We start from the raw sequence: 27,702 nt of genomic DNA on the forward strand, positions 1-27,702 counted from the left end.
AATAATAATAGTTTTGCGGGTTAAGTGGTAGAGCAGCCACAGGCTGAACTTCTACCAAGAGGACTCACCAACTTATTTGACAAAAACTGTGTTGATCTTTTAATTTTAATGCACATCACTGTTCGTGCGATAAATTATACAATGCAGTGGCCATTTAGAAGTGCTATATTTCAGTTTGGTAAAGTTATGTCAGTCAATATTACGTATTGTAGCAACACATAGCACGAGTGGCACGAGTGCAAAGAACCGCGTAGGAATTCTACCTCTGTTGTCTGCTTCAGAAGGCAGGAAGGGTCACGTGAACCAATCACGTAGCCCTCTGCTCCATACGCTGGTGTACGAGAGAACATTTGGGCACGTGCTGTAGAGATTCAAGCTTTCCCTCCAGAAAGGCAGCAAGGAATATAGGGTCCTTTACGCAAAACCTGCTCGGTGTCCGGCCAGGAAAGGCATTGAAAAAAATGCTAGAACGAGTGTTGTTAGTGGAGCGTTGCAAGCGGATCGCGAAAAATAGCTATTATAATGCCATGAAGGTCAGGCATATATGAAATTAGTCAAGATTTACTTTATATTTACAGCATTTACGCATTTTTGAAATTTTAAATCGGGGAACGCCGGGCGTACAGGCATACTATAACGCTACGCCACTGAAAATCACATACAATTGATCATCATTGATTAATAGAGACTTAAACTAAATTTTTAATGAGAAAATTAGGATTTAGCATTGATGGTGGCGCTGACTGGTGGTGAGGTGGTTCATACACGGACAAATTAATTCTGAAATTTACCTTGTTCGGCTTTTTGCAGTCAGTGCAGGGGGCCTGGTAGTACTGTTTGTTCATTTTATGTTAATTCTTTTCACCTTTCTTGTAAATTATTGGTTTTCATTGCAGTTACCGGAACCATCAGTTGAATTAGTAAACATAGATAGGAAAGGAACAGGCATGAAAAGTGAAAAATTGACCATCACCAGAAAAAAAACAAATAAAGCCCAGGCAAAATGTGACAGGTATGTATTTTACTGTACTAGTGATTGTGTACATCATTGTTTATTGCTTTTAAAATGATATAATAGAAACACATACAGGGGTTGGAAAAATAATATGAACACCTACCTAATATATGGTGTGGGACCACCTTTGGCTTTGAGAACAGCCTCAATCCTCCTGGGAATGGATGCATACAAATCCTGGATGGTAGTCAGTGGGATGCTATACCATTCCTCAACAAGAAACTGCTCCATTTCCTTGAGATTGGCTGGCGGAGGTAAACTCTGGTTTCCAATACTGACCACAGTGGCTCAATAATATTCAAATCAGGCAATTGTGCAGGTCAGGGAAGTTGTGTAAGTGTGTCATTGTGCTCATCAAACCAATCTTGGACAGTGCCAGCTGTATGAATGGGAGCATTATCATCCTGGAAGATGGTATCCCCTGCTGGGAACAATGCCTGCACCATTGGATGGACATGGTCGCCTAAAATGCCTTCATACACCTTGGCAGTTACCTTTCCTTTCAGTGTGACAATAGGACCCAGTGAATGCCATGGAATGACCGCCCACACCATTACACTACCGCCACCATGCTTCACTGGTGGGGAATAGTGTGAAGGTTGATTCGTCTGACCATATGACATGTTTCAATTGGTCGGTAGTCCACGTTTTGTGCCCTGACACCACTGACATCTCTGTTTGGCATTGTCCTGCATTACAAGAGGTTTGGCAATAGCGGTTCTGCCATGGATATTCTGTTTATGCAGTTCTTGGCACACTGTTTTCATTGACACTGCTTTCTCGACATGCATATTCACCTCAGTAGTGACTTTGATTACGGTGTCTTCCTCTGACAGCCAACAATCCTCCTTAATGCCCTCCTGTCTCTCTCTCTGTCAGTTTGGTCTTTCTGCCACTATTCTGTTTCACAGACGTCGTTTTTCCCTGCACTTTGTATGCTGTCATGACGGTAGGTACAGTAGCTCGCGATACCCCTACTAACTTTGTGACCATTGCACAACTAATCGAGCACCAACAAATTGCCCTCGGAAGTCTGTAAGGTAAGAAATAATGGTAGCGCAACACAACACAAAGCCATTCACAGTATGAGGGTTATTTAGAATGAAATGCTGATGTTGTACGTTGTGATTTTCACCCTTAGAGATTCAGCGACTCTGTTATGGGAAGGGTTTGGTGGAGTATAACCAACAACAAAGAATAAAACAAAAACAAAAAAAACACTCATTCAAAGAGCAACTTAACACTGCCACATGCAGACCCTATGCTGCGTGTGGTGTTCCGTGGATAATAAATGGGTGTGCTGTGGGAGACCCGTTAGCCAACAGACGAACTTTTTTGCCTAACTTCTATAACAGTAGGTGGAGGGGCTTTGTAGTCTTACTGCCCACGTCAATTATATCAAAGTCAATTTCACTGAAACAACACATTTATTCAATATATGACACAGTCTGTGACATGGCCACCACCAAACATGGATACCACCATTACACAAAGGAAACAGAAAATATGTACACGAAAGAATTGGTACTTACATAACAGCCATTTCCTTAAACATCCTCACATACCTGGGGGCCACACACTTTTCGACACTCAAGTGCCACATCCCAATATTCGGCACTAGATGGGGCACGAGAACAAAAGGAGGGGTATTTTTCTGGACTATCGGTGATTTTGGCCTACTTCCTCCAGGTGACAAAGAACTTGGGAGATAATATGTGCACTCTCCTGACTTTCCAAGGGAGGATTGATGAATACAACTATGGATGCTTATGGATTCTTGGAGGATGTTCCTATGGTTCCATCTAGCATGCCATGAAGTCTGGATTTCCCTATTTTCATATGGGACACACGGATTTCACTAAAGTGACTAGAATCGCACTGAGAATTCCAAGTATTGGCTTCCATTTCCACAATGTTAGCGCTCACCGTCGCAGGGCTGTTTGAACTTATTTTGGAGTTGGGGGGCAGGTTTTTAAATTCGCCAAACAGTTTATACAATCTCTTCCCCCATATATATATATATATATATATATATATATATATATATATATATATATATATATATATATATATATATATATATATATATATATATATAGTAATTATTATTAAATAGCTTATTATATTTTATAGTTATATTTATATGTATTTATTACATATGATAAATATATAGTTATTGAATATATGAATATCCACAGTGGTGAAACCTCGTAAGAGATAAGAGGAGGCCCAGGGGCCTCTATTACAGATAATTTTATATTTATTATAATTCCATTAAATGGCTCTTAATACAAGAAAACTGAAATATTATGTTTTACGATAATTACCGCAAATTTCCACCCCTGCCTGGTACTCAATCTTCGCATGGAGTGAGGCATGATGGTATTGAGGCATTACTTTAATTATTAATTAGTAACATAACTGAAAACGTACTCGAGTCTTTTCCACTGACGTAGTGTAACGTTGTCTCCTTGTAATGTCCGAGTTCGATACCTGGTGGAGGCCCATAAGCGGTTCGGATCGAACTTTAATCCAGTCCCGATTAGCCTATCTGTGCATAAATTGGACTTAAAACACTAAATCAAATCAAATCAACAAACACATGGACAACAAAACACAATCTCCCAAGGTGGGTTTTACACTAGTTCTTAGTCCACAAGCCAGAACCTCGTTAACCTGGAAAAATTCTCTCCAGGTTGTACTAACTACATGGAGGAGAGGTTGACGTTTGGGTGCCTCTAGAAAAAATCATAACCTTACACCTTGAGAGGACGATAGTTCTCTTTTGTTAGGGCCAGCCCAAGTGGCGGAATGGTTAGCACATCACACTACAATGCCAGTGGTCCCGGGTTCAAATCCTGGCCTGGGCATGGATGTTTGTGTGTGTCCAGTCATCAATTTCACCATCATCACTCATCCTCATCTTCACAAATTAGCCAAAAGCGGCACAAAAATGCAAAGTGAAATAAAGCAAATCAATCAATCAATCAATCTTGTGTTAGGTATTGTTTATTGTTATTCTCACGTATTGTGATTGATGTTCATACCTTCTCATGGACGTATTACGTGGAAAGCGAGAAAAGGAAGGACTTTCCTTCACCCCTGAGACGTCTTAGTTCTTTCGTCACAAATTGTCTGACCATCTCAACTGCCATAAATTTAGTCGTTCAGATGCCTTGGAGGACTAGAAAGCTGTTGTATTTGTGTGAAATCGCATCACGGTACAGACCTCAGTGGTAGAATGGTTAGAGCAGCATGCTACAATGACAGGGGTCTCAGTTCGAATCCCGGTCTGGGCATAGGTGTTCTTTCTGAGTATCCATTCATCAATTTCATCATAACATCACTCATTCTTATTTTGGAGATTACCCAAAAGTGAAAGAAAAGGGAAGTAAAATAAACCAAATCAATCAATTAGATGGCGAATGAGAAACTGATTTCATTTGTTCTAGGTGCTCTAAACTCGGTAAGGTTAGGGCATATATTGAGCCCCAAATTTGCAATAAAATGTTTGAAGTATAATGCGCAATTTAGAAGCTTACTGGAGGCTCAGTTTCATTTTTCTACTACAATGAACGCCGCATATTTAGGGTTTTAGAGTTGAAATTTTGATATTGTATTAGAGTATTGGTCAATTATTTCAAGGTAGTAGATGAAAACCCGATTTTCTCTATCTTGTCAGAGGCTCAAATTCTACTCATTTTGACTCCACTTCATTCTAGTAGAATACAAAATGGAAATCTGAGAAATTTTATCTCATCACTCAAGCTATATGCTTTTAATGAAAAGATATTATAGCCTAATATTTGATACAGTATGTAGTGACAACGATAAATGCAGCAAATATCGAGGTTTAAAACTTAAATTCATATAACCACTAGTTAAGTTGACTGAGAAATCAGTAAACCTCTCTCTGAGGTCTAAAACTAAGTCATCAGCCCTGAACATGACGTTTAAAACAAACAGTAAATATTTAATAACCTAATTGGCCAAGAAATAAAAGTTCCTCCTTTCCAGGAGATGTGGTGGTTCATACACTCCAAAGTTTGCAGCGTTAAAACCCGAAAGACCAGAGAACCGATGGTATATCGAGATGATACTTGTCTATCTCTAGTCTCGTCTTTTTCTGTCAAATCACACACAAAATATAAATTAATAAAGAAAACGTTAAGGAGAAAAGTAAAACTTACCAGTTTTTAATTCTATATCAGGCTAGTAAGTGCAGTGCAGTGATCTTCCGATGTGACCTTGCAGTTTGTGTACTTTCTGCAAACGATTTACAGGTATATGTGCAGAAGTAAATTCATATTCATTACTACAATTTCCATAGTAAATGCCAAAACACGCCTTCTGCAGACTTGAATTTTCAACAACTTCCAAGGTGCACCTTTTCTCATGGCCGATGACCTTTTGTCAGCAAGGGGTCTCCTTAAAGAAAGCTTGTGTTTGGAAAGTGAACTGGAAGGTTTAAAGTTAAGCTGCCCTCTGTCCTCCTTCGCCGGTGTGTTGTAATATGAAGGCGCACTTGTAGGTACCGAACCTGCCAGGCTTCAAAACTAAACTGCAAACAGAAGCAAGGAATACCAACGGGTATACTTCATTTGCAGAGACCTGACTGCGATGTCACGTTCTTCTTGCTGTTAACCGAAACTTGAGTGCACGTTAACATATCTAGTACAAAAAAGATTTTTCAAAATATTCTTCACGACCTAGATAAGTCGAAATAGATATACAGAGTGTCCGAAAAGTCACGCAACCCGGTGTTTACGACCGTATAATGGAATAGCGAAACGGAATGAGAAGAAACGCTTTCTGCCAAGAGAATGCCCTGTATATTGGGAAAATTTAGAGAGACAAACATATGTAAGAACATGCATGTTTTAATAAGAAATAAGCAAAGTGTTGCCAAAGGCGGAAAAAAAATATTTGCAAATCGTGTATATTGATGCACAGAACTCGCTGAGGTAAATTATTGCAACATTTCACAATACCAACGAACAATTTGGATGGCCATCTAATGAATTTGACAGAAAAAGAACTTTGACGAAGTTTAAAAAACATTGCAGAAGGGAATAAATGGGCTGTTCCAAAAATCGATGTTTTCACAATATTACGAGGGACACTGGCAACACTGTTGGTGTCACGTGTCACTAACAGACATGTTTCACCTCAGGCTATCACACTAAGGCACTTTTAACGACAAAGGAGAAAGTTGGTTATTCTCGAACATATGCAATAAATTGCATACACCTTGGAACCCTGAAATGTGGGTACAGAAGAAGGTGTATCAATTGCTGTTTTCTGTGCCTTAGGTGGTTGCTGTTTGCCCCGAACGGCATTCCAGATTGTGTCTACTTATGCTGACGTCCTGTGTGTGTGTTTTTAAAATGCCATATTCTACACGGAAAGAGTGTTTATTGTTGAAGAATATATCCGATATTGCGTAAGAGAAGCATTTAGGGATACGCACCTTTCAGGGTTGCAAGGTGTATGTAATTTATTGCATATGTTCGAGAATAACCAACTTTCTCCTTTGTCGTTAAAAGTGCCTTAGTGTGATAGCCTGAGGTGAAACACGTCTGTTAGTGACACGTGACACCAACAGTGTTGCCAGTGTCCCTCGTAATATTGTGAAAACATCGATTTTTGGAACAGCCCATTTATTCCCTTTTGCAATGTTTTTGAAACTTCGTCAAAGTTCTTTTTCTGTCAAATTCATTAGATGGCCATCCAAATTGTTCGTTGGTATTGTGAAATGTTGCAATAATTTACCTCAGCGAGTTCTGTGCATCAATATACACGATTTGCAAATATTTTTTTTCCGCCTTTGGCAACACTTTGCTTATTTCTTATTAAAACATGCATGTTCTTACATATGTTTGTCTCTCTAAATTTTCCCAATATACAGGGCATTCTCTTGGCAGAAAGCGTTTCTTCTCATTCCGTTTCGCTATTCCGTTATACGGTCGTAAACACCGGGTTGCGTGACTTTTCGGACACTCTGTAGTTTCATCTTTTAGGGAGTGACGGAGGGTAGCAAAAATACAATGTTGCCCCCCTCTGCTGTTTCTTCACATCAAGCAATACTGAATGTGGTGGTATGGCCCCACCCATTTTCGATCTCGGCCATTTTGGAGGCGATGTGATCAGCACTACTTTCCAGCTGCCTTCACACCCCAAGGTACCCATTGATTTGAGGCTGGGTAAGCCTCGGATCTGCTTTCTGTGGGGACAAGGCCGGAAAAATTCTGATCTTAGATCACCCACCCTGGAATCGAACTCGGGTCTCCTCGTGGCAGTCAGACGACCACCGCGTCGTCTCGAATTTTTTTCACCTTCAACTTTTTACCTAGAAGGCTCAAGCTCCATCTGCCCCCCTGGTTCGGAGTCCTTGCATCCATGCATTGTAGTTGTAGATGGAAAAGAAGAGATTGGTTGGGTTTATTGTTTCACACCAAACGCACCTGCACTTACAAAACCTGGTAGATTCATAGGAAAATTGGAAACCGAAGCGTCAAATTCCTAGGGTGATAATTCCACGTTGCACTTGATTTGCGGAGACATGGCTGCAATTCTAAAGTGCACGTGGATCTTTGTATCACGTACTTCTTGCTAGTATCGAAAAACTTGTGTCCACATTCATTTAACTAGTACAAAAATATTTTTCCATTTTCTCTCCAAACGAAATATACGTTGGTTAATATAGTCTAATTTGTAGAATGCACCTGGGGGGGGGGGGCAAATGGACTATCTTGCCCCCCTCGATGATGAGTGGGGGGCAAGTCCCCCCCCCTGGTACCAATGTCCCTGCACCCTGGTCCATATTAAACTTTATATGGACATTGGGCGTGCCACACAGCCACTAACGCACTGGTTTTGACTGGCAGCACAGCCTCCGACCTGTTCTCAAGCAGGTAAAATACACAAGTGAGCTTGGACGCCAAGTTCATGAAATAATAAATCACCTGGGCACTTGCTATGTGACGTCACAGCCTTGGAAGCCTCTCATTGGCTGGCTGAGGTCACATGTGGCTTTGGCTGGTCTGTAGAAGGGGTTCCAATTCCTTCCACCAGATGGCAGACTTATCAGGTGGTTGTGAAAAATACCTGGATGTAAAATGTAAACAAAGGTATTTTTTCACTTTTTCTGGCCTATTTATGCCAGATAATTAAAAATGAGTTAACTTTTCAGGATTTAGGCATTATTTTTACCTATGCACAAATGTTATCTTTTATATTTAATAAAACATAAGGGATTTTGCAAATATATGGTTTGGAGCAAATGGTTTCTCGTATTCAAGATGGCTACTGTTTGCCTGAAAATTGTTACTTTTTAATGAATAAAGCATTTCTATCCATCCTATGGGTGTAGCAAATTGTTTTTCAGCATTACCTGTGATGCTATTTGTGGGAAAGTATAAGACTTTGGGACATGGCGCTCACAGGCACTTTCTATTATTGACTTATTGGTGGCTCATACCTCTAGCAGAGGGATTATAGGACACGGAGAAAATAAAAGAAGCGTTCCGTGGGTGCCAGTGCAGTCAGCACACAACTCCGAAAATGAGCTCATCTAACCGGGTGTTCATATTATTTTGTCCAATCCCTGTAAGTTGTAAAAATATTTAAGTTATCTTTAAAGAAGTTTTTTTTTTTTTTTTGTTCACACAGTCACACATTTTCTTCTTTTTTACTCTGGATGTGTAATTTAAAGTCCAGTTTCAGTTTCAAACCCTGGTATGAGTGATGTATTGTACATAATAATCTATTTTAGGACGATAAGAAAGGATCCAGAAAAAGAAAATGATGGTGAAAAGAGACAAGATGGAGATGCTGTGCAGGTGAGCCAGAACCCAGTGACAAAGGGAAGTGTGATGCTTTTGCCCTCAACACAACAGAACACATCTTCCACAACAAAGGGCCAGAACAAGGAGATTCCAATCCAAGAGCAGAGTCTCAACAAGTTTTTTGCTGTGTCTTTGGGGAGCCAGATGTCTGTTCCCATAGTCAGGTAAGTAATGTAATACAAAGATTTATTATTATAAATAATAGGAAGTTTTATAATTATGAACTAATTTAACAGCATGGTATGTTACTGGGAAATATGGCAAAATACTAAACCAGTACTTCTGATATAAAACTAAAATACAGAATTTCAAATTTATTGAGAAACTACACTATTGCTGTCGGCAGATTCTTGTAATTGGATGCTCAGTCAAACTTATCAACTACCAGATCAACTTGTTTTGCAGTCTTCATTTTTATAGCTAACAAGGCATATTACAGTTCATGTTTAGACTCATTGACCATGGTGCTTCTGAGGTTGTTAGCAAAGGCAAGAAAAGGTCTTCTCACAAGACACTGTAGATGCTTGGTTGTGACCACAGTCTTCACATTTGCATGTATGAATAGAAATTTATTTTTGAGGTTTAGTTGTCCAACTTCTTAAAAGTGACTAAAGCTAAAGCCATGAAACTAGTCCCGTCAAGGTCACGTGAGCCATCCAGAGTGTTGCCAATAAGCAACAATTTCAACTTTAAATAATAATTCCGAAAAGAAAAATATTAGAAACTAGTGCTTAATGTAAAGAACATTATGAGGTATTTTTAAAACAAATGAGTCATTCCATATGAAATCAACACAACCCACAACCTGACCATCTCCGATTTTCATGAAATTTGGGGAGTTGAAAGTATGCATGGAACTTAAGAACTATGAAAATTTTTAGTTTCGTTTGTCTTGTAATTGTTAAATTATTCAAGGTCAAAGTTTGCATAAATTGCCCTTTTTGAGCTCGCTTAGCTATACTGAATGTGCTGTAACTCCGCCCCTATTTCGCCTAGGAAGCTCAAATTGTACAGGGAATTGAACAAGCTTTCCAATGATATATAACAAGCCTACCTTTGGATAAAAATATAATTTTGTCACGTGACCTTGACTTTTGACCTTGAATATCTCAAAACATGTCATCACCGAAAACCGTGAAAAAAATATATTTGGTCTCTCATGCCCTACTCTAAAACATATCAAAAAATCATTCTGGGACTGCAATGGGATCAGAAGATACAAAAGTAATATGTGTACCTATGTGAGTGATAAAAGCCTCATTACATGAACTATGACAATTCAAAAGTCCCTTAACACCCCCTACAAAATGTAAAGGAGTTATCCTTGTCATGAAAGAAAAAATTTTCAGGTTATGTAATTAAAAATATTGTTGCTGGCTAACTCTCATTCTATTTCATCACATAAAAACTTTCAGCGAGAAAGTTTGTATTATAACATTGAAATTAAATTTTAGAATACATACAACATCTTTAGAGTGATGTGTCAGCTATATTTTATGTTTTACTTGAACAAATTATAAAATGTAAACCGAAAGTGACAAATGGGCCAGCTGAGTAACAAAAGAGTGAATAATTCTTAACAACAATACTGGCAAACGAGACACAGCAGCCAATGATCTTTGTAGAGACAGCTGCTACTACAGCAAACCCTCTGCCAAATTAAAGTACTGCTGATACACTGTACAGACTTTTCAGAAATTTTTCAAGCTTTTGCAGTCAGTTTTGTACTTGTGGAAGTTGATGTTGTTCTTCCTTGCTTCTTCGTTATAGGCAAGATTTCTGAAAAACTTGTAAACGTTTCCAATGTTTATGTAACTTTTTTTTAATGTCCATTCTGCAGTCACTTACACTACCATTACTTCCACCTGCTAGTGAACGACACGTAGAATGCTGCTCCTCAAGTCATTCATAATTAATACAAACCAAATAACTCATACATAATACACTAGCGAGGATGATATCAACTGCAAACGTACAAAGTGCAAACAACTTAGAAGAAGTGTGGCAACCTTGGAGGTTCTGGTGTGTGGAAGTGGCAAGGGGAAGCTTGGAAAACACGTGACCTTGACAGGATTATTTTTGTGGAGAGAGCAATAACAGTAAAGGACACATGTAAAGAGCTACATTCAATAAAATACAAGAACCTTGGTTAATTTTTCTTCCATTCAGGGGAAGAAAAGAAATTATGTAATGTGTTTCCTGGCATGCAAGCCATCTCAATTAATGACTTTTTCAACTTCATAAACAATCCATGTCTTCTGGGAGAGGGACTTTAATTGGCAATTGATTAAGCTGACAAAGATTATGTACTTTCTGGATGTTACAATCCTCTGGGGAACATAAACACTTCCGAATTAACTGTACTTCATATTATCTTACATTCAACTAACAATGAGTATGCACAATCATTCACATGTATTTTCAGGAAAATCATATTTCCGATTTGACATTTTGCCAGATGGAATGTATTTAGATTCACTGTATATAATGAAAAGCATTCATCCCATTTTCCCGCTCTCTCCTCCTGTTATGATGGACTAGGATGTTTGTTTTCAATCCACTTTATGCTCAGATTAGCCAATTGGGCCTGCAGTTCAATACCTGCAGTTCAATATGGAATCTGAACCACTGTGCAATGTGGCTTCATGGGGATCATAAACAACCCAGGACCCCTTGATGAAATAACAAGGCAGCGGCATTACCACTATGTCATCGGAGAAGCTCTATAGTGTATAGTGCCTGGAAGCCAAGGGCTCTACGTGTGAATCTTGTTATACAGGGTGGCGACAGACCTGGAAAACCGGGAAAAGTCAGGGAATTTGAGGTGTCAAAAAGAGTCAGGGAAATGTCAGGGAATTTCGTCTTCATTGATTTTTTTTAATTTTTATTTTTTTTTATTTAAAGATATCGTTATGGAACTCTGCACGGGAACAGGTAATCTCGTTCGCAAGTTTCGGCCTCAACTTTTAGGCCCCTTTTATGCGCAACACAACCACGGCGCCAGAAACCAGTGATGGCAGGAGGAAAGAGAGAGAGAGAGAAATTTCTCTCGCCCCGGCTTCTCGGCGGGAATTTTAAATTCGAACACTCTTTGGAGGAAAATTGTTATAACTCGGGCACTATGGGAGAAATCTACTTCGGATAACTTTTGTTTTGCAGCTAAAACATCAGCGCATGCAACCGTGTACAATTCAGAACGCCGGACCGAGGAAGGGGGCTTGGGGGCACGTCCCCCGAATTTCAATGAAAAAAAATAAAATGTGGAGTTTGCCCCCTCTTCTCGCACTATTTTGGGGATAAGGCGCAAACTTTAGTATTCTTTCCAAGGAATGGACATTTCTCAAGAGAATGAAACATATGATTTGTTCTTGGGTGCCATACAAGTTGAATAATAAGCCAAAATGTGATTTATTTTTTTTACGAAAAATAGGTAATTTGCATTTTTTGAGGAAAATTGTTATAACTCGGGCACTATGGGAGCAATCTACTTCTGATAAGTTTTGTTTTTCAGCTAAAACATCAGAGCATGCAACCGTGCACAATTCAGAACGCCGGACCGAGGAAGGGGGCTTGGGGGCACGTCCCCCGAATTTCAATGAAAAAAAATAGAATGTGGAGTTTGCCCCCTCTTCTCCCACTATTTTGGGGATAAGGCGCAAAATTTAGTATTCTTTTCAAAGAATGGACATTTCTCAAGAGAATGAAACATATGTTTTGTTCTTGGGTGCCATACAAGTTGAGTAATATTGTTTTTTTACGAAAAATAGGTAATTTGCATTTTTGGAGGAAAATTGTTACAACTTGGGCACTATCGGAGCAATCTACTTCGGATAAGTTTTGTTTTGCAGCTAAAACATCAGAGCATGCTACCGTGTACAATTCAGAACGCCGAACCGAGGAAGGGTTTGGGGGGCACGACCACCGAATTTCAATGAAAAAAACCCATAAAAATCCCCTCTTCTCCCGCTATTTTGGGGAGAAGGCGCAAACCTTAGCATTCTCTTCAAGGAATGGACATTTCCAAAGAGATTGATTGAAACATGTTTCATGTTCCTGGGTGCCATACAAGTTGAATAATGAGCCAAAATGTGAAACTCTGTTCGGAAATGTGGCATAGATATGTTGCGGAGAGTGGGGGAGGTTGGTCATCAATATGTATTTCCCAGGCTTGCTCCAGACCTGTGTCAGAGTTTCAACCCAAACATAAGAGTATGAAGGTCCAAAAAGCACATTCATTTCGTAATCAGCATGATGATACCATATGGTATCATCGGGGCAGTACGACCTTACTCTGATGATACCATATGGTATCATCGGGGGAGTTAAGGTTTAGTTTAGCCTCTAAATATTACGTGGAAAGTGCATTGAATTGTCATTTTTTCTTGTCCGTATGGGAGTAGTAAGGGGACTTGTCAACAGATGGAGGGTATTAGAGCGGGTGGCGCCATCCGATAGTAAGGCATTTTGTTGGGCAAACTGAAGGAACATGGAAAAAATAGGTTCTATTGATACATACTATTTTTGTCGAATATCACCACCCGACAAAGTATCTGACTGCAACATCCAACAAAAATCGCATGCATAAACAAAAAGAGCTTTAGTACTGGAATTTTATTACTCTTCTGGCTCACTTTACCTTATTTAATGTAGCAGTGATTACGAATGTTTTCTTTCATCATCCTGACGTATTATTGGTTTCGCACAAGTTAACATACGTTTACAATGACATTGCACTATTTTTAGATATCAAGAAGAATCCAACCAAACGGGATATATATTCAATACTATCACGAAAAAGTGAAACATAAATCTGCATTGGTGAACGTTATAAAAATTGGCAAGTGCATGCTCACTACCTCAAATTTACTGCAACACTAGTATTGCAATGAAATTAACGCCACTCTCTGTCCTATCTCTTTAAACTCGTGAGAGATGGTCATTAATCTCTCACTGAGTGAAGTTAATGTTCAATATTATGAAATAAAATACTAATAATAAATACGTAAATATTTTAATATCATATTCACTCGAATCATTCAATCATAAAAGCAAATCACTTTCTTCAAGAATTGACTTTTCTCTGCCAGCCATGCTAAATTTTCACTTTCCATCTACTGATTTATACAAGGGGTGGCCAGAAAGTAATTTCCGATTAGTAGGGAACCGCAAACGCCAAAACCGTGAAAACTGGTAATTGCTGCGAAGTTATGTTTAGGAATGTGCAGTGATGTCGGACACATTTTTGGCCCGTTCGAAATATCGAAATAATGCGAATTTGGCATAAAATGCGAATTGTTGGCGTTTTTAGCGATTATTTTAAAAGAAATGTCCTAAAACAACGAAAAATTCCATGAAATCCAACATTCTTGTCTTTTCTAGGCCTGTTTATGTACATAGAACATGCAAGTTTTCCAACATTTTACTCGAGTAAACTATAGAGTTATACTTATACGTACATGAAATAATTCCGACAGCCACATTAAGTCATATATTTCCCACGATTTTTTCAACTTCTATCAAAACCATTTGCATCACAGAGCAAAGTGGCAGGGTTCTAACAGGAGATCGAGTGCATATCTACCGTCACACGGGAGCCACATCTTCGTATTTGTTGCACGAGATATGTTTTGAATTACCAAGCTAAGTGTGCATCATTGGCATTTGTCGAGCGGGTAATAATGGAGCTCAGTCGTTAGGGCATCTGACTAATATGCGAGAGACCATGGTCGATCCCCTTCAGGGGAGAACTGGGATGTTTTCCACCTATTCAAACTGCTCCGGCACCCACCCAACATCATATGAAGCTGGTACCTTGAGGAAACTTTGAGTGATAAATGTAGCTAGGAGCATGGTGCTGATCACATCACCCCCACCTTCGGCCGTGATCAAGAAAGTGTGGGACCCTATCTCCATACCCCTATACACCTTCATGGAAAAGTAGAGGGGAGCACTTTACTTTTACTTCCTCAAAATTCTGTTCCAACATATCAAACCGTCGCGAAAATACATAGACCATGTGACCTATAATTTAAAATAATAGTTTAAAATCACACTGGAAGTATTAAGTTTCAGTATATCTGGCAGATAAATGTTCTAAAACAAAAACGCGAATTTTGGGAAACGTAACACTAACAAGTCAAAAAAAGATAATGCCAATTTTTGGTGCCATAATATATCGGTATCTGTCACGTGAGATTGATTGATTGATTTTAATTTTTTGGGTGCGTCGCCACTTATGGTCATTATGCACCCTTCAGTATACAGGGAAAATTCCATTATCTAAAATTCTTACCTTAAAATTACAAAAGGGGTATGGAAAATAACTTTCCAAAATAACTTTCAAGATATCAAACTCTCACGAAGAGGCGTAAGCCATCTGACTTACAATTTGAAACAGTAGTTTTAAAACACCATGAAGGTATAATTTCAGATATTTGCCAGAAAATGCGCTAAAATGAAAATGTGAATTTTGGGAAAAATAACACCGTATAGTAAATAAAGTAAAAAAAATAAGAAAATACACAAATTTGAAAAAAAAATAACAAAATATCAGTCTGCCGATTAGGTATAAATAAAACAAGAATATCAGTTGTAATTTATTGCATTAGTAACAGTGAGTCCTAACCTAATTTTCGTCATAATCACCACTGTTGTTCTGGCACTAAATTTTGTATGTCCATGGTATATGTGTCTGACAGCAAAGACTGGAACTATCTCTACCGCAGTGTAGCTGTCAAATCCTTGCCCTGCCAGAAACCTCTTCAGTTAAGCAAAGAGATGAAAGTCGGTACATTCAAGGCCAGGGCTGTACAGGGAGTGGTCCAAGATCTCGCACCTGAAGTGATGCAAAGGACCCGTGTGTACTCAGCTGTATGGGGTTGTGCACATTCAATTGGCCTTCCGTGAATTGTCTGCACCATTGTCTGACCATACTATCACTCACGACGTCCGGTCTGCACACCTCAAACGATTGCTGGTGGCTCTGTGCCAAATTCTGAGCATGCAATGTAGGCTACATCGCAGTCAGTGGGAGACTGTGTGAGAGCTGCAATCTTTAACCGAGAACTGTCCTAAAACGGCTGCATTTCAACTGTACCAGATTACAGCTACATGCCACTTCTTCCTGCCTGCATGTGTGTGTGTCGCTCTCCGACCACTAGTGCTGTATATATTCACCATTGGAGCTTTTTTCAGGATGCCCCTAGTATATGAACTTTCATAAGCTTTTATTATTTGTGTTTTCCTGTTTTAATGTGTGGTTAGCTAAATCAGGTACCTATACAATGCAATTCTATAAATTCCTTGCGTTAAATTTCTAATACCTACATACCCTTTTCATTAGCATTAATGGTATAACTGCATGTTGTCAGTTTCACAGTATTTCACTTGGATATACTTTACTGAAGCAGAAATCCCATTGATAATGTAAGGAAATATGACACTTTATTTTGTTCGATTCAATTGTTTCACTTATATGCAAGAGTTAAGTTGTTTGCTTTACAGAGAAGAGAGAAGTAGCTTTATGCATCGAAAAATGAGTCCGCACTCATGGTTCTTGATAGCAGAGGGTTCCAAACCTCAGTGGAAATATCAACATATAATACCGAGAATTTATAAGGAGACTAATAAATTACAAATTGTATTTCTTAATCAATCACTCTTCACTCTTATCTCATTTAGTCGTAACTTTAAAAATAATCGAGTATTTTATTTTAAACTTACTGCGTATGAATTCCGTAGCTTGTGAATTGTAATAATTTTCCAAATTCACAATTTTGCAGTTTGAATTCAAATCTCAGAGAATAGAGAAATTAAGTCAATTTCATAGAAGATAATATTGGTAGTTAACAAAACCATACGTGGATCTGTATGAGTTTATTATTTCCATTTGCAAAAACATCGATTTTGTTTAGTTTGTAATTGTCAGGGGAAAATGTAAATTTTGTCCTGGAAAACCTGGAAAAGTCAGGGAATTTCATTTCTGCTTGTTTGTAGCCACCCTGGTTATAGCATCTTCATTCCATTGCGTTCTCTTTAGTTGTTTCATCAAGTCATCATTCATTCTGATTCTAATGAACGTAGAGAAGTAATTGAAAGCAACAACTCTTGCATGGTTGAAATTCGTGCTTCAGTAGCATTATCTAAGCATACGTAAGGAAGGATGTTACATTATGTTTTAGGGAAGAAAATACATTACTTGTAAATATTTTAATATTCTTGCTTGGAATCCCATTGTTATTTTTCAGCATTTTTATACCTCTCTAGGCTGATAGAAATGATGAGAATATATTAGGTGCATCCAGAAAGTAAGTTTCCCTGGGGTCATGCACAAAAAGGAAACATTATTTCGTTCAATGATTTATTGCCACAGATACAGCACTTTTCCAGTTACTTGTCAACATAATTCCCGCCAGAATTCAGGCACTTGTCATAGCGTGGGACCAACTTTTGTATACCTGCGTCGTAGAAGTCTGCTGCCTGGGTGCCAAACCACTGTGTGACAGAAGTCTGAACCTTTTCGTCGCTGTAAAAATGTTGACCTGACAGGAACTTTTTCAGGTGGTAATCACTGGGAACAAGATCCGGGCTGTACGATGGATGATCGAACACCTCCCAACCGAACTTGTCCAGGAGGGCTGCAGTGTGCCTAGCTATATCCGGCTTTGCATTGTCATGTAGCAAGATCACCCCGGCACTAAGCTTATGCGTTGCTTATTCTGAAAGGCTCGTCGCAATGTCCCCAGTGGTTCACAGTAACTGTTAGCATTCACAGTCTCGCCTCTGGGCAGAAACTTCATGAGCAGAATGCCTTATCTGTCCCAGAACAACGTGCACATCACTTTTCGTGCCGACAGAGTCTGTTTGAACTTCGTCCTGCATGGATATCCACTGTAATGCGAATGCATGGACTGCTGCTTGCTTTCTGGGGTGCTGTATGCAACCCCCGTTTCATCCCCTGTGATGATCTGCTTGAGAAAATCATCATCATCATGGTAACGCTGCAGAAATGTCAGCACCGTGCCCATGCATTTTCCTTTGTGTTCGGCCGTCAGTTGTTTTGGCACCCACTCACTTTAGTCAAATTCCTCGTCACTCTGATCTGAATCTCTGTCCTGTAAGTAATTGTTTTCAAACTTTTCTTCATCTGCACTACAAAGACACAGTTCAGTGCTTTTATTTCACTCCAATACTTGCAAGTAACTCCTTCTGGTGAAAGCTGTAAGTGGCACTTTGTTGGCAGCGTTCACATTATTAATGGTATTCCACTTTGTGTTTGTACTTGCAAAAAGGGCAAAGAAGTGGTTGTTGAACGTATTTGATGGCGCAGAAGATCATGTACTTCAATCTTTTGCAAAACTTGGTTCTCCTAGAATCAATGAACAAGATGACAGAATAAAAGAATGAATTGATTTATTTTACTTCTCGTTTCTGCTACTTTGGCTAATTTCAAATATGAGAATGAATGATGATAAGATGAAATAGATGAGAGGACAATCATAAACACATGTGGACAGCACACAACTCGTGTCCGATGGGTCTAGATGCCAGAGCATTGTTAGTCTGTAAAATGCAGTCCAGGGTGTACTACGTGGAAGTGAGGTTGACATTTGGGTGTCTCTTACACCCCAAATATGATGACATGATTTTAAGAAATTCGCTCATATAGTATATGTGCCTGACACTAAAATCAAAGATTTTGGCCAACTAGGATGGTGTCTGTTCGCGAAAAGGGATATTCAAGGCTCACGTCTTGCTCCAACCCAAGTGCCCATCACACCTTTTATCAGAAAGTGTTACTTCCAACTATTCGAGTGAAATAAAAGCAGAAAAGAAACATCCAAATCTACCCAGCCAAATAGGCTGTTGATGGGGAAAAAAAGAAAATGTGGATGACAAGATCATCATTCCTGACACATTGACACTGCCTAGAGCTCCAGAGGATGTAGAATGAGGAATTCACAGGCGACAATATTAACCCTTTACCATAATATGTAGTGTCCAAAGAGTAGAAAAATGGGAGGGGGAGATTTGCACGATCACCATAAATATTTATCAAGGAGTGTAACTCACCTTACGTGCATAGGCAACAGTACTGCTAATGTGAAATAGACCCGTGATTGAAAGGTAAACAAAACACAGCATATCCGAACAAGAGTGCCTCATTCTGTATCGAATGATGATTGTGATCGGAGGACAATCTTTCCGTAAAGTGGGCAATGTACACAAAGACGCTGCGAAGAATCATTGGACATCTGGAATCAGGTCAAACACAGACTAAAGTCACAGCAGTGTTGACTGTGCCACAGTCATTTCCAGGCTTAGGTGATGGTTTCAAGACACAGTAGATGTTCATGGTAGGCCAGAAAGTTGTCAACGAATAACAATGCCACAACAGGGCCGATATCTGGCTTTAACTGCATGACGACACCAGACGATGTCTAAAAGACAACTGTCCTCGGAGCTTCCAGCCACTCAGGGTTGGAGTTTCTCTCGCCAAACTGTGTACCGGAGACTCAGGACAGCTGGTCTCTATGCCAGATGTCCAGTAGTGTGTGTCCTGCTTGATCCAGTGCACAGAAGGGCTCGCTTGCAGTGGTGTCTGCATCATCGAAATTATACCCTCAATGAATGAAGGAACGTGCTCTTCACAGATCAGTCCAGATTCAGTTTGGAAAATGATTCCCATCGCACATTCATATGGAGAGAACCTCGATCATGATTTTATCCAAGGAATGTCGTGGAAAGGGATCAGTTTGGTGGAGGTGGGATACTGGTATGGTAAGACATCATGCTCGATGGACGTACGGAGCTGCATGTATCTGCTGGGGGTACTTTCACTGCCAAGAGGCACAGAAATGAGGTACTCCAACAACATGTGTGACTTATCAGAGGCACAGTCAGCCCACACTTTATTTTCAAGGAAAATAATACATGTGCGAATCGAACCAAATTGGTGGTTGACTCTGTTAAAGGTGAAGAAATTCACTGCATGGACTGGCCACCGAGATCCGCAGACATAAATCCTGTGGTGCCTTAAGAAGACGAGTTAGCCCGCTATCCTCCACCAAGGACATTTCCAGTGCTCCGCACTGCTCTTCGTGGGGTAATGGAACCAGCAGCCCGTATATCTCTTGAACCACCTTGTAAGGAGCATGCAACATCGTTGCAAGGTTGTGTAGCTGTTAGGGTACATACAAACCTCTATTTTTCGTTAAAGAAGTGATCATCTATTTTCTTATCATTTACATGAGTGTCTTTTCACTAAAAAACAATTGCTAATTTCATGCATTCTACGCTATTGTATATTGATTAATTTTCACTGTTTTATGCAGTTCTGACACTTCATTAATAAAACATTTTCTCATCATGCTTAACTTTTGTGCACTACTGTAGTTATAAAAATTGTAATAATATTTTTCACTTTTTAATTATTAACAGAAAATGCCTCTAGAAAAATCTGATAATAGAACTCTAAATCAGGATATGGACAGTATTTTATGTGTAGAACCTCCATGGCGACCATATTGCTGCACTAATGCCGGGCCAGGTAGTTGTGGAGTTCTTGGAATAGAGGGAGGAAGGTCACTGTGAAATTAGCTTTGTTTTATCTATATTCCAGCAGGAAGGGGAATCAGCAATTTATTCTTATCCTATTACCTTCTGTGTCAGTCTTTCATGTGACTGCCTGTATCGGCCAATGAGGGTTATTTATTTCCGCCAAGATTAGATTAGGAACATACGGCTTTGAGTTTTTGTTTCAAGTCCACTTTATGCACAGATAAGTTAATCGGGACTGGATCTACATATTAAAGTGGAACCTGAACCACTATGTGCATCCACTGAGTATCGAACCTGGGATCTATTGATTACAAGGTGACAACATTACCACTACACCATCAAGGAGACCCCTCTAAAGATTTATGTACAATAATGTTTATAAAATCTTTATCAGGAACTTTACTTTTCATCTAATGGACGTACCATCATTTTTTTTTTGTTCAATAAATATTCAAATTTTACTTCTTCGATATTAATTTCCTTGTCATGACAGTTGTTGACACAAATTTTAATGGTCTTAACTACACATAAGCTAGATGATGAGTATTTGCTGTTTTATCTCTGATTTTACAATTTATGTAATAATAACAATATTTTCTAGTCAAGAAACAAAGAAAAAAATAGGTATTAACGTTGTCTTTCCTCAGTTTCTTAGTCTGCGGTTACATACAACAATACTCCATACGCATCAGAGAAATAAAGTACTAATTAATTAATTTACATATTATTACAAATCGACCTATAATTATATTAACGTATTAAATAGAAACACTTTTATTTATATATTTCTGAGACATTTGGCTTGGACTGGCTCCCCAAATATGTTTCTAGATACGTGCCTGGTGATGTGAGGAGTTAGTATGACTCGGTAACTAACCTTCATTATTTTATACTGGAATTGTACAAGTATCGGTATTGGCATCAGTATTGGTCATGGTATCGGTATCGGCAAATGGTGGTATCGGCTCAGCTCTAGTAATAAACCATTTGATTTATCTGGTGTGATATATACACTAAAGCACAAACTCCTCTGCCAAAAAGGCTTGAAACATTGTAATTTCGGTTAAAATTTATTGTGTGTTAATAAAGAAAAGGAAAATAATGTAAAGCATCTTATTTTCTAGGAATGAACATCCTCAGTCAACTAGTTCTCATACAGACTCAACAGTAGTGGCAAAAACAGTTAAATCAGCAGTGAATTCTGGTAACAGTTCTTTTACCAGGCTCTCAACTACATATGGTCCTCGTGAAGATGGAAGAGGAACTTCAAAGCAAGGAAGCAGCATTCCAAGAAATATCAAGCCTAAAATGGATATACTTGTCCATATTTGTTCAATTTGCAATCAGTTTTTAATGAATGGAGAAGAATTAGCAAAACACTTGCTGGTGTTGCATGCAAATAATATGCTGCAATGTAAGGCTTGCTTAACAATTCTACTTGCTTCTGAGGAAAGCCTTGCCTTTCACATGTCGCTCTGCCCAAAGCGACAGAAAGAGACCAAAGCCCCCACAATGAGAAAGTCCTCTGATAATTGTAATAGAGGAGAATTGGAAGGTGTTTCAGCAAGTAATATCCTTCCTTTGCCCAAAGATTCAGGGGCAAAGAACCTAGATGTGTCCAAAGATCTGATCCATATTAGCAGTGGAGCTCCGAAAAAAGCTATAAGCAAAGCTAGTACTTTGTTATCAAAACACCCAAATCTCAATTTTTCGATGATCCATGTGAACACTGAAACTAATAAAAAGGGTGAAATCAAGCTAAAGTTGACAAGTAGCAATGTCACGGGTGACCAATGTGAGAACAAATTTATGTCAGATCATGAATTACAGGATCATATTGTGAAACAGCACACATCTTTATTGTGTCAGTACTGTGGAAAAACATACAGTGGCAAAGTTAGACTGCGGAGACATGAGCTTTATCACAAGAAGGAATGGCGTTCAAAACTGTGTAAGAAGAGGTTTCCACGTGAGAAATGTAAGAGAGTGTTTGGAGGTATAAAATCACTTGAGAACCACATTCGGACACACATGGAAAAGAAGTACAAGTGTGTCTTTTGTAATAAGGAGTTTAAGTCCCGCAGTGGACTTTATTTTCATAAAGCTTATCATAATAATGATGTGAGATCATTTCTGTGTGATCTATGTGGTAAGTCTTATAGGTACAAATCCAACTTAATGCTGCACATTCTGACTCACAAGGGTGCTAAAAAGGGTGGCCCTCGTGAAAAGAAATTTCCATGCCAGTTTTGTGGTAAGCTTTACATAGCTGTGTGTAAGTTAAAAGTTCACGAGCGAAAACATACAGGAGAAAGACCTTATGCTTGTGACGTGTGTGACAAATCATATCGGGAGAAGCATGTTCTCAAGCAGCACTCGCAGATCCACTCGGCAGAGTACCCATATCAGTGCAGTGTGTGTGGAAAAAAGTTTAGAAGATGTGATCACATGGTCACACATGAAAAGATTCACTTCAAGAAACCTGTCACATGCAAGATCTGCAATGCTGAGTTTTCAGATGGCCGGGCCTTATATTATCACAAGAAAAGCAGCCATTCCCCAGAGAAAATAGAAAAGGAGCATTCCATGATTGAATCTGAACAGTTTCAGTGTAATATATGCTGCAAGGTACTTTCAACGAAAGCTTCACTTTCATATCATTTACAAGGACATGAGGGGAACAAGCCTTTTGTTTGTGATGTATGTGGGGAATCTTTCCTTCGGCTGCAGTATTACGAGACACACTGCAAGTATCACACAGGTGAAAGAGAATTCTCATGCAACATTTGCAACAAAACATTTGTTACAAAAGCAATCCTCAACAGGCACTTAGCCACCCACAACAAGCACAAGCCCTTTGTCTGCAATGTTTGCCAGAGAGCATTCACTTTGCGATCCACGCTTCACCAACACAAACTTATTCATTCAGAAGAACGCCCTCACATGTGTACATATTGCCCGAAAGCATTTCGAAGACGAGACCAGCTGAATATCCATGTGCGGATACATACAGGGGAGAAACCCTTCACTTGTAAAATATGTGGTCGGTCATTCACACAACGCACAGACATGATCAAGCACAGACGGAGACATACCAACGAGAAGCCATATCAGTGCAGTGTTTGTGGGGAAGCATTTGCAGAAAGAAGATTTTTACGGAAACACGAAACTGTCCATAATATTAAATAATTTAGGATATTTATATGATCACAGTGTCTCTGTAAAATAATGATGGGGTTATAACAGTCAAATTGTGAGACTACAGTAATTAAGTCCACACTTCTTAGTACCGTGCGTCCATTTCGATCTGCAGCCTAGAGATCGGGAGAAGCGTGGCGGGCGGCACTGACGGAGATGCCGACATTTGCGGCCTGAAATGCCATATGGACATATGCAGACATTTATATAAATATTGCAAAACGAGCACTAACCTGTGTTATAAGAGTATGGTTTTAATTTTAGTAGCTTAGTGACTGTATGTGCCGATGATTTTGACACGCCCACCTCTTGTGAAACACGGCGTAGAGGTTTGTTTGGAGAACGTTCTAACGCTGCACCAATATCATCGAGTTTTGCTTCGGTTAGAATCCGTTGTTTTTGCTTAGGTGTTTTAAAATTTAACGATACAGTTTCTCGTAATTTAAGGACAAGATATCTAACCGTATCTCTGTGTGGAGTTGAAACGCATGGGAATTTCTGTACAAATTACCTACACACGTCTCTACACGAGTTTGTTTTCACGTAGGTACGTGTCATACATAAAAAATCTTTGTTCTAACGTGAATCTTGCGGCTGGCATTCCAATCGTCTCACTGACACGTCACACATACACACTACAATAACACAAACAAGTAACTGCAAGTAACCAAGAATAACACTCTTGCGCACAGTACGAAATTAACACGCTCTTGGTTTACATTGCTCGCCACTATATTTACAACTCTGTCTTCATCTAGTCGCGAAGGAACAAAAAACTCGAGCTCGGATATTTCGGATTGCGAGGAAGCTCACGAAAACCATTCACTTTTATCGGTTTCGTCTGCAGTGTAATCCTGATACAGTGTTGCACATTCGAAACCTCCAAATGATTCCCATCGCCACAAAACTCTTTCAAGGATATAAACTTAAGCAGGACGTTACTGATCAAAACCATGATTAAAATGCTTTTTTATCTGTGGCTCTTAACATCGTTTCTATAGCGTATTTATTTGTGTATATAAGAGCAGAACTTGGATGAATTACAGAAGAACTTTTGCGTGTTATAACACAGGTTAGTGATCGTTTTGCAATATTTATATAAATGTCTGCATATGTCTATAAAAATAAGCGGGCATTACAGGCCGCAAATGTCGGCTTCTCCGTCAGCGCCGCCCGCCACGCTTCTCCCGATCTCTCGGCTGCAGATCGAAATGGACGCACGGTAGTAATTTTACATTTTATTACTCCGAGTTTTGACACATTTTGCATGTCGAAGCATTGAGTAATAAAATGTTTAGTCATTACAAAGAAAAAGTGTAGCTTTAATTAGTGCTACAATGTGATTGCATTAATAACATGCAAGCATTTAAATAAGGGGTACTTTCATGTGTTGGGTTGACTCCATCAGCATAACAGTGTATCAGTCAGTGAACTTCCTCATGACATCATAGAACATGTAACAGCCTCAAGGAGAATGTTTAGTGTACACGTACAGGAGACAAGAGTGGGTGGCCCTTTCTTTTTCACTGACCAAACTGTCACCCAATTTCCTGGATATGCTAGTAGCATGTAGTGTCACAAATGCTGGAGTTAAATACTGCTACTCTGCTCTATACTGCCATAGTACAGAATTTGTTACACTAGGTTTTTCTTCACTGATGTGTTGGTTGATGGACTGCCCACTACATTTGCCAGTGGAACATCTGAAACTACAACAATTGTGGAAGCTCTGTTGTCTGTAACACTGGGTGTTCTTGGCAAAAGCTGAAGTGTTGTTTGAACTACTTGTATGACTGTTCATAACCCCATCATTATTTTATGGGTGCCACTGTATTTGAATAAAGTGTTCAGATTAATCCTTACAGTTGTTGTGAAGAATTTGTAGTTTTTGTATAATTAGTGTGTAAGCCAGCTTTTACATTGTAATTATATGATGTAGGATTTGCTATCTACTGACTTTTATTCAGATCTGAAGAGAGTAATGAAAATGTTGAGCTTATTTTGTAACATTTTTCACTCCAGTGACTTCTTATTGATATTGTGTAATTATTATTAAGGTGCATTACTTTTACTTTGTAAATGCATTTGTATCCTTTTCTGGTTGTACAGTGCATTTTGCCGTCACTTGAGCTGCCTGGCAGCGGCCTGCTTGGCAGCTGCCCAGATGGCAACTCCTGGCAAATCGCATGTAATATCTCCGCTATGGAAACCACTAACGTCAAAATGACTTCAAGTTCCCAGAAATACAATTACAATCAATATAAGCATGTTAATTGTCACAATGTTGTCCTCGTACATCTACACATTTCTGGTAAGTTTATTAGGAAATTTTCATGTACAAGCATCAGTTCAGCTTCTGAAATTGCTTACAGTTACAATTACAATCTTGGCAATCAAGCTTGGCAGCTGCCCAGATGGGAACTCCTGGCAAATCGCGTGTAATATCTGCTATGGCAACCACTAACTTCGAAATGACTTCAAATTCTCAGAAATACAATTACAATCAATATAAGCACGTTAATTGTCACATGGATGTTGCAAATGTTGTCCTTGTGCATCCACACATTTCTGGCATCTTTTCAGCAAATTTCCATTTACACACAACAGTTCAGCTTCTGAAATTGCTTCAGTTTCCCTCCTGATATTCTCCTTCACTTCTTCTAATGTGTGGGGGTTTGTTGCATAGTTTATTTTTCAATTTCCCCCATAGATAAAAATCACATACAATGATATAAGGGGACCATAGGGGCCACAGTCCTTTGCTAATGAACCTGTCTTAAAAAATTTCCTGAATGAAATCCAAGGACTCTTCAGCTGTGTGTGAGGTGACAGAGCCTTGTTGGAATAACCCTGACTGACATTCAATGTCAGTTAGTTGTTCGAAGAATGGTGTAGGTCATCCTTGTATCTCTGTGCACTTAAAGTATTTTATTAAAATATGGGCCCTAAAACACTGTATGCACTTACTGCGCACCAAACACAGATTTTCTGGTTATGCAAAGGAGTTTCATGTGTCAAATTGGGTTTATCTAAGCTCCCATAAATGGAACCATGCTTTGTCAAGAAGAATGTTAAACGTGGATCAGTTACCCCACCATTAACATTCCCCAAAATCCACTTACAGATACATACCAAACTCTCGTTATCGCATGGTAGCAGTTCCTGGACAACAGTGACTTTGTACGGTTTCCGTTTTAAAAATTTGGTAGCTTGCCATGCTGTTGTTACGGAAATTTCTGTTCCCTGTGCAAGTCGTCAGAGTGATTTTTGAGGAGTACATTCTAATATTGCTCCGACTTCATCCAATTTCTCCTCTGTAAGTACTCTTTTTTACCATTCACTTCTTATTGAGAATAGATCCTGTTTCTCTCAATATGTTCACAAGGTTTCACACAGTATTTCCGTGTGGAGCAGGCACACCTGAAAATTCTGTTGAAAATCTACAGATATCCCTTCATGTTTTTGTAATCACATACAAATTGTACATAAAAACTTTTTGTTGTAATGAATATGTATGTGCCATTATTAAAACTATAGCAAAACACAAATAACACTTGGAACACTAAACACTTTAAAAATATGACTGAACTTAAATCTTTAAGTTACTGAAATGGACTGAGGTTCAGAAATTCATAAGTAATGCTCAAAGCCATGTGTTTCAGTTGCCACTCTCGCACCTCGAGCTGTTAGGAAACTAAAGTGCCCTTTTAGCATGTCTTGTTACCAAAGCTGGACCTCCTTGATGGTGCTGTGGTAGTGTCGTCACCTTGTAATCAAGGGGTCCTGGGTTCGATCCCTGTGGAACCACAAAGTAGTTTTGTAACCCCTCAATTATTTATGAAACATCCAGTACATGATTTCAGTTAAGCATGCAGCCTTCCAGCATGGAAATTATACAAACAGATTAAGTGTATGAAAGCATTTCTTCATTAGAACCACAAAGAACATGAAGAATTTGAACTAAAGCATTTTAGGACATCAAAGATCAATTGATAGCAAGCAAGTAGGTCTTGGCACTGATGTTGGCAACAAAAAATTATGTGAAAATTTTAGTTTTATGAGATGAATTTGAAACATTTCTTT

At 39.0% G+C, this 27,702-nt stretch overlaps 1 protein-coding gene across 1 annotated transcript; it reads left to right on the forward strand.

Moving 5' to 3' along the window:
* Window positions 1–904: 904 nt before the first annotated feature.
* LOC145985798 (uncharacterized) lies at window positions 905–23,700 on the forward strand. Its single transcript, XM_083119882.1, has 3 exons — window positions 905–1,012; window positions 8,790–9,026; window positions 21,546–23,700. Exons 1-3 carry the CDS (start codon window positions 948–950, stop codon window positions 23,608–23,610), a joined length of 2,367 nt encoding a protein of 788 aa, XP_082976008.1. The 5' UTR covers window positions 905–947; the 3' UTR covers window positions 23,611–23,700.
* Window positions 23,701–27,702: the final 4,002 nt, after the last annotated feature.

The sequence above is a fragment of the Lepisma saccharinum genome, chromosome 3 (genome assembly GCF_977018435.1).
Source record: "Lepisma saccharinum chromosome 3, izLepSacc3.1, whole genome shotgun sequence".
Taxonomy (NCBI): domain Eukaryota; kingdom Metazoa; phylum Arthropoda; class Insecta; order Zygentoma; family Lepismatidae; genus Lepisma; species Lepisma saccharinum.

Excerpts from the sequence above, each read along its gene's own strand:
- LOC145985798 (XM_083119882.1), top strand. The coding sequence starts at position 948 with ATGAAAAGTGAAAAATTGACCATCACCAGAAAAAAAACAAATAAAGCC. Across the intron at positions 1,013-8,789 it reads GCCCAGGCAAAATGTGACAG|GACGATAAGAAAGGATCCAG; the intron begins GTATGTATTTTA and ends AATCTATTTTAG. Across the intron at positions 9,027-21,545 it reads ATGTCTGTTCCCATAGTCAG|GAATGAACATCCTCAGTCAA; the intron begins GTAAGTAATGTA and ends CTTATTTTCTAG.